Below are 13,704 nucleotides of genomic sequence, written 5' to 3'. Positions count from 1 at the left end.
AAGGGGTGCCAGGTTACCCTCTGTTTGGTTTTGGTGCTTAGAGAGGGAACTGGAACTAAGTGTTTGTGATTGAATGAGTCCTTTTCACACTTTCAGTTTAATACCAACTTGTTCAGTTTGATCACAGTTGTAAAAAAAGGCTTGTACATGTGAGACTCAAGTCAGTGCTATTCTGTTGACTACGAAAAATATTAATAATGACGGAAATATGTTTCAGCAATAAAGTGATTCGACGTTTTAAAGAAGTTGAACCAAATATTGACGGTATAGGAAACAGTGATCGGCCATAAAAACACTCATGTGAAAATTGTTGAATCCGCCAAATTGGGATGTGGGATGCTTTTCATCATCTACCGCATGACCTGGACTAAGTTCAAGCGATTGAAAATAGTAATTTCATTTGGTAAATGGTAATTTCGAAAAACTGGGAGATCAATTATACAAGGTGACATGGAAACTGTGCAAGGGCATGGCCCAAATGAAGTCCCAAAACAGCAAGTTGAAAGTCTCCTCCATGTAGCAAATGGTGTGCAAGTTGCAACACAAACAAAATTATTCTCTAGTGTGAATCTCTGTCTAAATAAAACTTTAGTTTTTGGTATTTTACACACTGATCAAGGAAATATGCAATGGTACAATGAACTAATTAACAAAATAGGCTGACAAATTCGCTACTTGTTGGTTACTGGAAACACGCCCAAGAAGTGAGGTTAATCCTAATGAAACATAACAAAACAAGATGATGAAATAATACTTTAGAAACAAAACTATGGTATTCAAACTTGCCCCTACCCCCATGTGCAAATATGTAGCCCAAATTATATAAATCTAAGTCGAATTTATTGTATCATCCGTCACTTTTTTTTGTAGCTATGAATCCGGTTTTCTGAGATGTAACCTAAGCGTAATCTTTGAGTGGGTTTCCAATAATCTACAAGTACAACAAATTCTGTATGACAAAAATCCATAAGATATAAAATGAATTGTACATTTGCAAAGCAAATAATTCATCGAGTAATGTTTATTAGTCTAGTAGAAACTTTGAGGAGATGTTGAGAAGGGGTGGTGGTGGATTGAGTGGACTTGAAATTTTCACCCGGATAGGGGGCAAAGGTAAATCGAAAGACTATGCGTATCCATTTTATTGAAATATCGTATCAGAAATACATCAGGAAGAGCCTAAGGAACTGAGTTGAAAGTTTCAAATATTTTTGGGCAAAGCAAGGCAGAATTATGGGATAAGGGACGTCCAAATTTAGTGTTTGGGAAGAGGGAATGGCTAAACAATTATTGTCTCCTATCCAAACAAAAATAACGTTTTTGCTATAAGATCGTATAGTGTGTAATTCATGCATGGTAAAGTAGCGAGAACAATCAAAAGACTCTGTACTGCAAGTTTGTCAAAATGGTATATCTGTAAAATCTCAGAAACGACCTACTCTATAACGACTCCTAAGTCAAAACTTTCAGGGAACGTCGTGGGGGGCTATTGGACATTGAAATATGACTTGGGGGTAGATCTAAATTAAATGATACTGTAAAGATGCAGGAGTGTTGTAGAGGTTTTGAGAAGGTTGGAAGGGAACGGATAGTATCACTCTTATTTGCAAACCTTGAGATATCAGTTTTTGTTGTGTTCTTATCACGGTTAGTTGAAACACGCTAGAAACAAAATTGTTTTCAGTAAGTGCCAATGACGCTTAGTCAAAAAAAGCTTAACCCTACTCCTGTTTGTGCCGATTTCTGTTTGTTTTAAGTCTCCTTTGTATATTGATAGTAATATCTGTTCGTTGTAAGTTTGAATCATTATGTGACTTTGGTTCTTGATGTTATTTATCTCTTTACCTTTCTTTGAAAACTCTTTTTGGGAAAAATGTCTTCAATGAATAAAATGAAACTATCACGTCATGGTTGTTAAGAAATAGAAAATACTCCTGAATTATTGTAATTAGACCTTCTACTGTGAGTCAACTCATTGTTGATAAACTCGATGTCCCTTTTTGCTTGTCAATTTTTCTTTTCAAGTAAATAGAAGAAATCTATTTACATACCATGAATAACTAAAATGAAGGCTCCTCAGTTGTTCATAGTGCAAACTGTAAAGCCAATCAAATGTATATATTCTTGTTTTAAACTTTCTTTCCGGGGGGGGGTCTAGGTTTTTTATTAGTCTTTATTATGCTGAGGATAGACTGTAAACTTTGGTCTGAAATATCACCGTTAGTACCTTATCTCTTGCTCTATTGTTCAATTGACTCAGCGTCACAATTAGCCCATTTGGTCTTGAATTTTCTTTCTTTTTCGTTTAGTGGCTTCTTTTACAATTACAAAAAAGCTCAGTTTCAGTATTCCTCTTTCGTTTCGTAGTTTTGTCTTTTTTTTATGCAATTGTAATTGTGTTGCGGAGCAACACTACTGCTTTCGTAGGTTTTTTTTTTTTTTTTTTTTTTTCACCGTGATCAGCGACCGGTAGCTCCGAAGTGGTAAGAGTTAAAAATTTGAGATTTTTCAGAGGGAAGGGAAACGTGAAACAGAGAAAAAAAGTTTCAGAGAAGTTCCTAAAATTTCTAACAGTTTTCCATAAAAAAAATAAAACCGTTTTTATCTTAGAAACTGCGTTCGATGTTTGGCGTCAAGTTAAGACGACCCTACCTTGGAAATAAACTTGTTAGAAATACAGTTATGCTGAACTCATGTAGAACTTTCATTTGTCTCTTCGAAAACCGGAGCACAAAATTCCGTAGCTCTTACAGATTTCCCGGAAATAATTCCGGAAAAGTCCATCTCGTTCCGATTTTTTTTGGAATTTTCTCAAATTTTTGATTTTGATGTTTCTTATATTTTTATCGAGTAGTGCTATGAAAAGTATGCAAGAAGAAGTGAAGTGTTCTATATACCAAGTTGCTTCGTTCTCTAAGAAATAATTTCCGAAGTTTCGACGTTCTAGAGGTAACTTCTGTTCTGGACCAGCTAGAATTTTTCTTCCAACGCGGTTCGACAGGTCTCGATCTCCTAACAACTGGAGCTTACAATAGTTTTTCCGAAATAAAATTCCTTCTGTGGGTTTTTCTATTTGGAAGTTTTGTCATGCCCTCGGGGCAATTTAAATTTTTTGGTGAATTTGGTTTGTTTTATATTTTCCTAGCTTAGACCATCAAAAGTTAAGCAGAAAACTATAAGAGGTTATTTCCGTATCTCTTTCAGATTTCACGGAAATAATTCCCGAAATGTGCGTCTCGAAACATAATACTTCGAATTGGCGTCAAGTTAAGACGGCCCTAGTTTCGGAAGTAAACGTTTTAGAGATAAAATAATTATGAACTCATATAGAACTTTTATTGATGTTTTCGAGAACTGAAGCATGAAATTCCGTAGCTCTTACAGATTTCCCGGAAATAATTCCGGAAAAGTGAATCTCGTTCCGATTTTTTGAAATTCTCTTAAATTTTCGATTTTGATGTGTATTTTATTTTATAGAGTAGTGCTATCGCTCGAAATAAAACCATATCAAAGATACTTCAAGATAACAATCGAAGCCGCATTAGAAAAATGTCCTCTGAAGGACATAATGGAGACTGTTGCTCCGCAACTGTGCCCTAAGGAACAGGGCACAGTTGCTGCAACACTTCCCGTTGCGCAGGCAACGGAGGTCTAGTTGCTAGTTTCTGTCGTATATTATGATCTGATTGAGTGCCGTCGATGACAAAGTTTATCGTGAAACTAAAGAGCAAACTAAAAAAAGAAGAAAAGTATTTTTGTTCGACTTCATCCTTTAGAGCAAAGAAATAAGAGTACGGCCTGAAAATCGAAATCGAACGTCTAAGTAATATCAACTAGTCAATTGTTCAAAATCTTCAGGTTTTGGGATTGAAATTCAAGCAACTGTATGCACCTTGGAAAGCTAAATTTTTAAGCTGTTTTCACAAGTTTCTTCATTCAAGGATGTATCCAGGATTTTTCTTCGGGGAAGAGGTTTACAAAAAAAAAAAAAAAAACAAAAAAAAACTATAAAACACATCAAAAATTTGCTTATGTGATTTTTTTTTACCTTTTTATGAATCAGGCAAAATTTTGTACGTTCAAAATGATCTACCTTGTAATGTTGAACCAGTTTATTTACACAGTATTGGGAGAATTGGGCCGCCTGATACTTGAATGATTCTTTTGAGTCTTTATGTTACAAGCCGCAAGGTCGTTCACTGCTGGATCAAACTTATCATGCCTGACTTTGTGTTAATTAATTGGTACAAGATTTTTAGTCTAGGATAGATGTTAACAGGCCTTCCACCTGAAGGCAGCCGATAGTTTTTAATTTAATATGAATATGTCACTATGAATGGCCGAAATCTGGTTAATGTCGACATTCACTGGGTAATGTCCGAAATTCCTTCTTCTCTGCTTGGATTCAATAGCTTTGCGAATCAGCTTTTTCAGTCTTATGTAAGCTTTGATGGTAAACGATGGTTAAAGTTCGATAGGTTAGGTTAAATCAGATTATAAATCTCAGAAATTGGTTAAAAATCTAACCTGTCACCATCAAACCATAGAACTGAAATAGTTGACGGGCAACGCGGACTAAATCCAAGGAGAAAAGAAGGTATTTCGGACATTCACTGGTGAGTGTGGACATTCACCAATTTCGGACATTCATGGTAACAAACATATGAAAACTATAGCAAAGGTTGATATGTAAAACCACATTTTGCAGCATCGTGAACAAAATAGGAAGCTTAATCTTATTTATGAGTATCCTCTTTTCGAGAATTTTGGCTAGGATTACTTCTCGAAAGCAAGTGAAAATATTCATGTACTTTATATTCACGGAGGACAGCAAAAGGTAGAATTATCAATAAGAAACAAACTAAAAATTATTATAAAAAGGTTATTAAACCAACCGAGCTCGCTAACACCAGTTAATCAAACATTAGAGAAACACTTCACCTTTTCCATAGCAGCATGTCCAACCCCTGTTCACTGACGGCTCAAAAAAAAAATTGCTGATAGAATGTAAAGGTAGGGTATGAAATTTATTTCAAGGACCTAGAACCTGAACACCATATCGGAAAGTTCTTGGCGAAAATTTTCTGAAAATCAGAATTTCTTTCTGGAGTGTATCCAAAAATTCTAGTTCTTATTTCAGAATTCAAGGTTCTGACACTCGAATTTGTACTCTACCATGCATAACTGTAGGCGTATGCATAAATTCGATATTTGGAAGTCTAGGTAATCTTCTCTTTTAAAACTTTTCCCTCTTTAAGTACGATAAAACCGAAGGTTATAGACATTGGAATAAGCAATAGGTATCAATTTTAGGGGCAGAAGGTGCTTCTTGTGAAAAAACGAGTTTTAATTTTTGTTTGTATCTATTGACTCTATTTGTTTCCAGGTATACAAGAAGAAAACGGAAGCTGCAAAGAAAGACTATTTAAAACAGTTAGCCGCCTACCGTGCAACGTTAGTTTCTAAGGTATGTTAGCTCGCTTTAGAAAAAAAATAGCTATATAGGTTGACATAGCTTTTTCAATTGTTGGTGCGGCTTTAAAATAATCTTTTGTCACAACATTCTATATTGTCCACCGCCGTCACATTCGCCAAAGTTTGTTGTCTTATTTCCTAAGAAAAATTCTAATTGATCTTCCAATGAGACAGCTATAGGAGTTCTGAGTAATCTGAAGTAGAATAAGTTATCCGATAAGGCTTAACAGCGAAAAAAGTCTTATTGTCAGAACAAACTTTGTCCTGTTGGGGAAAATTGGGCTTTTGGTAGTACATCTAGGGTGAAACGAGTAGCAAGACATCCTGGAATGGGATGAGAAGAAGCTACGAGTAAAGATCGAAGGAGAGGAGAAATGAATTAGGGACACTGAGAGTAGAGAATGAATAAATTAGGCTGGATTAAGAGCTTGTACAGCTGCTGTGGTAGCCTCAGGAGATTAATTGATGCGGGGTGTTATTGGTACTAATAACAGCAGTTAATATGAGCCCATGGGAAGAATATGGTGAAAGGGGGTTTTCATTCAGTTATATTGATAGCAAAATCTTCCTTCTAATTATGATTAAAATGCTTTAAGATCTTTTGGGAACTCCTCATTTACCTCACAAAAATTAGACCATTAAATAAATCAATCAAAGTTTATCGATATAAATTCTATATCATTATAACATTAAAATGAAAATCCTAAAACTTCCAGGAACTGATCTGATTATATTTGGAACAATCAATCTGGCTTCATAAGGCTAATATACAGTAGACTTACATCTATACTTATCGTCATAAAATTTATCTTTCTTTCATCTATACTTTCCATACTTACTTATTAAATCACGTATCGATTCGTCATTTCAAAACTTTTCTTCAATAGACATAGACGCAGAAATCAAAGTTAATTTACATTACGAAAAAAAAAATGGCTGGCTATCAAAGTGGATCAGTTCCCTCTTATGATCCTTTCATTGTAAGAATAACAAGACCTAACTGGAATTAAAAATTTTATAGAACGTACATGAGCTAAGTTCTAATTTGTGTACCAGCCTAGATGTTTGGACAGTTTCTCAGGTTTTAAAAATGAGTTACTGCGTTTATTATAACTGTGGACCAAATTTAATCATCTATGTTCATCGCTATGTTCTGGAAATGTTTTTTTTAACTACTATGAAATACTCCTACCATAGAAAATTTTTTCTATAAGAATTATTTGATAATTAACTCAGGTAATTGCAGTAGCTTTAATTAAAAAACAAATTTTATTAGGAAAGTAAATAGCAACTTTGAACTTTTAAAACAATCAAAAGCTACGCTAAATATGGGGTGGCATGGGGGGGTGGTGGTTAAACTCGAAAGTTTAGTCCCTTCCCCTTTTCCAAATTAAACCGAGGCTTAACGCTCAAGTTTAATCTCTTTTCATAGTGACTCGGGGGACAATAAAAGCTTCAGTTTTATTGTTTTCAAAATCAGTAGATAAGCAGAAAACTTGCAATTACCAGCTGACTATGTTTGTTGCATTTTTTTTTTTTAGCAGGGTACAACTTAAACAAATTGTAATTGGCGGTTTTCTATGTAGCTAATTGTTTTTATTTATTGCAGGGAAATGAACACGAGCAACAACCTCAACAACAACAGTCTTTCAATAGACCAGGGCCAGGCTATGCTCAGTTCCCGCAATACGGACAATACGGACCTCCAAGCCACAGTCCACCTGGAATGAGCCATGTTCAACGCCAACAAATGATGGCTCACCAAGCAGCAATGAACCGTCATATTATGACTGGGCAAACAATGAACAATCAAATGGTAAATACTGGGCAACCGATGGGCAATCCAGGCAATCAAGGATCACCTATGAGTAATCCTGGACAGCCAATGCATGGTGGCCCACAACATATAGGAATGATGCAGCAGCATATGGGAGGACAACAAGTTGGTCAGGGAATGGTTCCCAGTCCTGGTCAGCAAGGTCAAATGATGGGTCATAATTCTCCAGTTCAAGTCCCGAATAGATCTCCAAATAGTAGTAAAATGCAGGAACAACAACAGAACCAGCAGCAACATAATCAGGTGAAATTCTATATCTTGCTTCTTGGTTTTTATTGCCGATGCTATTATTTCGTCTAAAATTTGACAAAGTTGCTTTGTGAAACAACTTTTTATAAGGGTCTCTTGTTATTCTCTGAAAACACAGGATCGACCCCCTTGCCCTTCAAATTGTGTCCCTTGGAGATTTTAGAGGTTTCTTGTATGCCTGGCAGAGTGCTGAGAAGGTAACTTTATTATTTGTAATCTTACTTTTTTTTAAATAGATGTCGTAGTTAGATATACCTTTAGTCTTGAAGGTTGTTCCTTAGTATGTTTAGTTTCAACGTTCAAAAGTCCAAGCGAGTTGCCTGTTATGGGAGAAACGTCCCCGTCTTGAATAGGGCTCTTTAGCATGCCCTCTAAAGGATCTTACAGGACTTCATGTATTATATTTATAATGATAAACAAAAGAAAATAGAAATAAAATTCTTGAAAACGTGTCTCGGGATGATTTAATGACCTTATATTCAAATCGATCCATCACTGAAAAAACACCAGGCTAAAAAAGGAGACTGCAAAGCTGTATTTTTCCAAGAGTTAAAACCCATTAATTGCTGACTTAAGTAAGAGTAGCTAGGTATATGATGAAAGAAAAAAACTACCAAAGCGTGCCTTTGCAAGAATTAGAGCAAGCGGAATCAGCCAAAAGCCATAGCTCATGACAGCATAGCAGGGCTCGGAATTAGTCCTTGAAAGTCCCTTTTTTGCCCAAGTCCCTTTTTATGCAGAAAGTCCCTGAACTCCAACAAAAGTCCCTGAACTCCAACAAAAGTCCCTAAAATTCCCTATTTGAAAGCATGGTATATTTGAAAATTCAAGCATGATATATTTGAAAGATCCTTTTTAGATAGTATATCTTCACTGCAAATCTGGTTGTACTGGTCTCTTGGTTACACCGCCACATTTCAGAAAGAAGCAATGAAACAGTGGTAACTTTGTCTTTGGCCAAAGTGTCTATTAACTGTTGCAGACCTTTGTAGCTGATAACAACACAAAATTTGTCTATATGGTGAGTGGGATAAATGGGGTACATTGTAGTACCGTTCAAGGATAGAGAGTAACATTGGCCTATAAAAATAGCGACGAAGACCACACTACCTTTCCATAACAAACAAATACAAAGTAGAGACAAAAGGGAAAATCTTTTCAAGACAGTGGAAATCAGTTCTGTGGATATTTTGGACCTATATCCAAGGGCCGTCTTCAGCACGATACAAGAACAAGAGAGAAACTATATATATATATATATATATATATATATATATATATATATATATATATATATATATATATATATATATATATATATATTTTTATATATATATATATATATATATATATATATATATATATTATATATATATATATATATATATATATATATATATATATATATATATATATATATATATATATATATATATAAATGAACTTACATCAAATTGTGAGATATAAAACTACATAATTAAAAACAATTTTTAAAACTTTTTTTAAAAACAGCCCTAGCATCCTTACTTCAACGAAGTTCAACCAGGACTGGCGAAAAGAATGAAATGAGAATATAAAATCATTTAGTTTGTTCTCTTTAGTTTGAATGAGTTTATATTCTCATTGCCCCCCCTAGTTCTAGTGCCCCCTCTCCTCTACGTCCTTTTTTCTCAAATGCGTCGAATAAAAATTTTGAGATAGCTGTTTTTTTAAAAATAGTTAAAAAATGATATAACGAAAAAAAAATCCAGGGTCAACAAAAAAACCCCAGGGCCTGGGGCTATGCGTTGTAATTTATGCCGTGGGGACATATACGGCTCTTTTAGAAGGGGTGCTCGTATTGAATGTTCTATTTCACTTTTAAAGAGATTGAAGGGCAATTAGGCCCCTCCCCACGTCCTTTCCCCCCAAACCCACTCGATAAAATTTTTAGATAGCCATTAGTTAAAAATAGTTCAAACATCAGATAATAAAAACTCTGGGGTCAACACAAACCCCAAGAGCCCTGGGACAAGTGTTTTAAATTATGTCCCGGGGTCATATAAGGTTTTATGTAAGGAGAGGTCGTATAAACTTAAGAAGTGGCTCATTTGACTGGAAATTGAAAGTTCTAGTTATGTTTTTGTGAGTCGAAAGGGATCGGAAGGCATCTAAACGGCCCACCCACCCCCTACATCCTCTTTTCCCCAAATGCATCTAATCAAAATTTTGAGATTGCCCAGTTGGTTTGAAATAGTCCAACAATCAGATAACAAAAACTTCTGGGTCAATATACCCCCCCTCCCATAGCCCGGAGGAAGGGTTTTAACTTTTGTCCTAGGGGCATATAAAGTTTTTATGGAAGAAGTGGTCATATTTACCTCGAAGGGGCTCAAATGATCAGAAATTGAAAGTTTTAATTCCTTTATTAAGAGTCAAAAGTGATCCGATGGTAACTTGCCCCCCCCCCACCAACCCTCTTTTCCCCAAATGCGTCCAATCAAATTTTTTTGTGTAGCCATTTTGTTGAAAAGATCTAAGACTATATAACAAATACTCCAGGGATAAAACAGCTCACCAGAACCTGGGGGCAAGTGTTATAAATTATGCCTCGGGGCAAGCTCATTCGATTATAAATGAAAATCTCCAGTGTCCTTTATAAGAGTCAAAAGTGATCGTAGAGCAACCAGCACTCCCCGCACTAAGGTTTCTTTTTCCCCAAATGCATCTGATCGAAATTTTGAGATAGCCATTTTGTTCAAAATATTTTAAAGACCAAATAACAAAACTCAGGGATCAATACCACCCCCCAGAGCCCGGGGGAAGTGTTGTAAGTTATGCCCCTAGGGCAGGTAAGCTTTTATATAAGGAATGGTCGTATAAACATACGAGATGGATCATTTGATTGAAAATTGAAATTTCTGCTTACCTTTTTAAAAGTCATCAAAAGTGATTCCCCCCACCCTCTTTTCCTCTAATGCATCCAATGAAAATTTTTAGATAACCATTTTGTTTGAAATAGTCTAACGATCAGATGACAAAACTGAACCCGGGGGAAGGGTTGTAACTTAATGCCCCGGGGGCATTGCGGAAAATGTGGTTGTATAAACTTCGAAGGGGAAATTGAAAGTTATAGTTCTTTTTTTAAGACTCAAGTGATCCAATGGCAACTAGCCTCTCTCCATCAAACTCAAGGTTACAAGGCTCCAATTTTGTTTACCCAGAGGTGCTTCATATAGACGGGATGGTTGTACAAACTTCGAAGGACCTCGTTTGATTGGAAATTGGAAATTGTAGTGCTCTTTTTAGGACTCAAACGTGATTGGAGGGCAAATAGCCCTTACGCCCTTTTTTCCAAATGCATCCGATAAAGATTTTAATCTTAGTTCAAGGATTGTATGTTAAAGCTCCGGGATGGACACAAACTCCCAGGGCCCAGGGGCTGGTGCTTGTAGTTATGCTCTGGGGGCACATTTGGTTTCTATGGAAGGGCTCGTATAAACTTGAGAAGGGGTTCATTTGAATTGAAAATGAAAGTTTTAGTTCACTTTTTAAAAATCAAAAGAGATCGGAGGTCAACTATCCCCCGCCCTTCTCCCCCTAAATCCATCCAATAAAAATGTGAGATATATGCTATTGAAAATAGTTCGAACATAAGATAACAAAACTCCAGGGCTGACACAACGTAAGTGTTTTAAGTTATGCCCCGGGAGCATGTAAGGTTTTTATGTAAGGGGTGGTTGTATAAACTTTATAGGTATCTCATTTGATTCGAAATTGAGTTAAATTTTTTAAGAGGCAAAAGTGATCAGAAGGTATTTACCCCCCCCCCCAAAAAAAAACAAAAAACACACACACCCTCTTTTACTTAAATGTGTCTGGTGGATTTGAAATAGTCTTTTCTTTGAAATGCTCCAACGATCAAAGAACAAAAACTTTGAGGTCAACTGGGGGGGGGGGTTAACCCTTCCCCCAAGTGCGGGGGAACTAAGGGTTGTAGCGGTGGTTGTTTGAACTTTGGAGGGAACATAAATGATTAGAAACTCAAAGTTCTAGTTCCCTTTTTAAGAGTCAAAAGTGACTCGATGGTAACTAGCCTCCCCCCTTTCCACCATCCCTCTTTTCCCCAAATGCATCCGATCGAATTATTTATGTAGCCAAAACTCCAGGGATAAAACACTGCCATTCATAAGTCTGGATAATTATTACAACTTGGTGCACAGCAGGTTACACATTTTTTTTTTTTTTTTTTTTTTTTTTACACATATGCTCGCTTTTTTACTGGCGATCATGAGTCCGTCTCATATTTTTGAGAACTTGTGCATTCAAAAGGTTGGTTTTAAAAACAATTTTAGTTTGAGGATCCCGAGGACTTAGTATCAAGCAAGGTGTATAATAAAGAGAATATATGGACTAAAAGTTGTCCTCTTCACTAAACAGTTAACGTGCAGTATGTTCCTCCACGAGAATAGAATGAGACAGGTTGCATATTTCGTCAACTTATATGCTGGTGATCCTAAATTGATAAACTCCAAAAAATTACTTGGATCTATCGCAGTTTCTGAGGACTTACCAAAACTAGATGAATACACAAAAACTGTATTCTCTTAGCAGTTGCTAAGAGGCATTTTAGGTATCAGCTAGAAGGTCACGTAGGGTTGGCTCTTTTCATTAAATGCATCGCTCAGGCTTACAAGTAAAATATGATGGGAAAAAATATTAGAAACCAAACTTGCAGAAAAAACAAAGGACAAATATTGCAGGGTAAGAATTCAGGTTTCTAGGCAGGATCTGAGTCATTTCGTTACTAATTAAACACCGATGCTCCTTGAATTGGTTGGGGGTCCAGGTTGTGATAGGGCACTGCAGTGAGTCTCTTAGAAGCCAAATGGGTTCTCTTAATGTCCATTGGGACTCATGATACCGCTGAAAGAGAAATAGCATTTATTTTTGAGCAGTTTTTCAGGTTTGTAATTTGTTTGTTTAAAAACAAAAATTGATTAACATCTCTTCTTTAAGCTCAAATTTTTTGGCTAATTTTTCAAAACTGATCAAAGTGCGCAACCTCTAATTAATATCGAACCTTCTTAGAATTTAGTATATTTGTATTTTATACCGCTGAAACTCTAAGAATAACAAGTAGAACAATAGGGAATTCTTTCCGTAAGACAGTGGAATTCCAAACTTTTAATGAATATTTCGACCCTATGTCCAAGGGCCGTCCTCGGCATAATACAGATGAAAATATAAAAGAGAATTTTACGGTAAAGTAGAACTATTACAATAAAAAAAAATATTTACTATTTATATTTATGAAACTCAAAGCGTTGAAATATGCAAAAATTCACTTTTTTCTTTTTGTCTCACAATATGCTGCACCCTGAGTGTGACCTGAGTGCGTTAAAGGGCGTGTACTAGACAGGATGTTAAAATCAATGGGAGTACTCCAAAATACTGACAGATAATGTGTTCTCAGAACCAAATATAGGCGGTTATGGTTGCCAAAGAACTATGCGCCTGTTTTTGCTATCCCAACAAAAGCCTTAGCCAATAATTTTTACAAACGAATGTTTTTTCGTCAACCTATCCAGAATCCTAATGGAATTTCAGCCCAATGTGACGTAATTGTTCAAGTATTTGAAGTACGAAAATAGAACTTCGAATTTTTTATGTTGGTTTGGAACTTTTAAGTGCCGTTCCACGTCTTTTTCGTGATTAGTGTAATATTTTTAAATACCGCGCCGAAATATATGAATGGAGGCAATGATTTTCTGTAGCTCAAGTCTCGACTCAGTTCTGAGAGTATCTATAATGTTAATGTGAGTCTATGAATCGACAAAATTGTATCAACGATTGGTATGGCGGAAACACGTCTCATATTGCTGCTATATTTGTTCTAATTTATTTTACCTGTTTTAGGCCATGGCAGCAATGCAGCAACAATCCCACCAGCAGCAGCAATATATGCAACATCAGCAGGTAATTAAAAGTTCGGAAGCTAAATTGTAAATAAAAAGTGGAATTTCATTAAGTGTACCCGTAGATACCGATTAAATCTAGATTATATTCCTGGTTGTAATCATCCTGAAACAGAAGAGTCCAAAACTAAGAGAACTAACGATCTTCAGTTGTACGAAAAAAAAAGGCTGTTAAAAGGCTATTTT

The 13,704-nt window shown here is 35.8% G+C and overlaps 1 protein-coding gene across 4 annotated transcripts in view; it reads left to right on the top strand.

The window, feature by feature from the left end:
- LOC136034691 (TOX high mobility group box family member 3-like) overlaps positions 1–13,704 on the top strand; it is a 138,263-nt gene that overhangs the window by 117,611 nt on the left and 6,948 nt on the right. For all 4 annotated transcript variants that reach the window (XM_065716019.1, XM_065716016.1, XM_065716018.1 and 1 more), the window contains exons 6-8: positions 5,387–5,467; positions 7,085–7,555; positions 13,460–13,519. In XM_065716019.1, the coding sequence (XP_065572091.1) occupies positions 5,387–5,467; positions 7,085–7,555; positions 13,460–13,519 (612 nt within the window). The remainder of the gene's footprint in view (positions 1–5,386; positions 5,468–7,084; positions 7,556–13,459; positions 13,520–13,704) is intronic.

The sequence above is a fragment of the Artemia franciscana genome, chromosome 13, assembly GCF_032884065.1.
Source record: "Artemia franciscana chromosome 13, ASM3288406v1, whole genome shotgun sequence".
Taxonomy (NCBI): domain Eukaryota; kingdom Metazoa; phylum Arthropoda; class Branchiopoda; order Anostraca; family Artemiidae; genus Artemia; species Artemia franciscana.
Note: the sequence above shows the minus strand (reverse complement) of the source record. Positions and strands in the feature narration are given on the sequence as shown.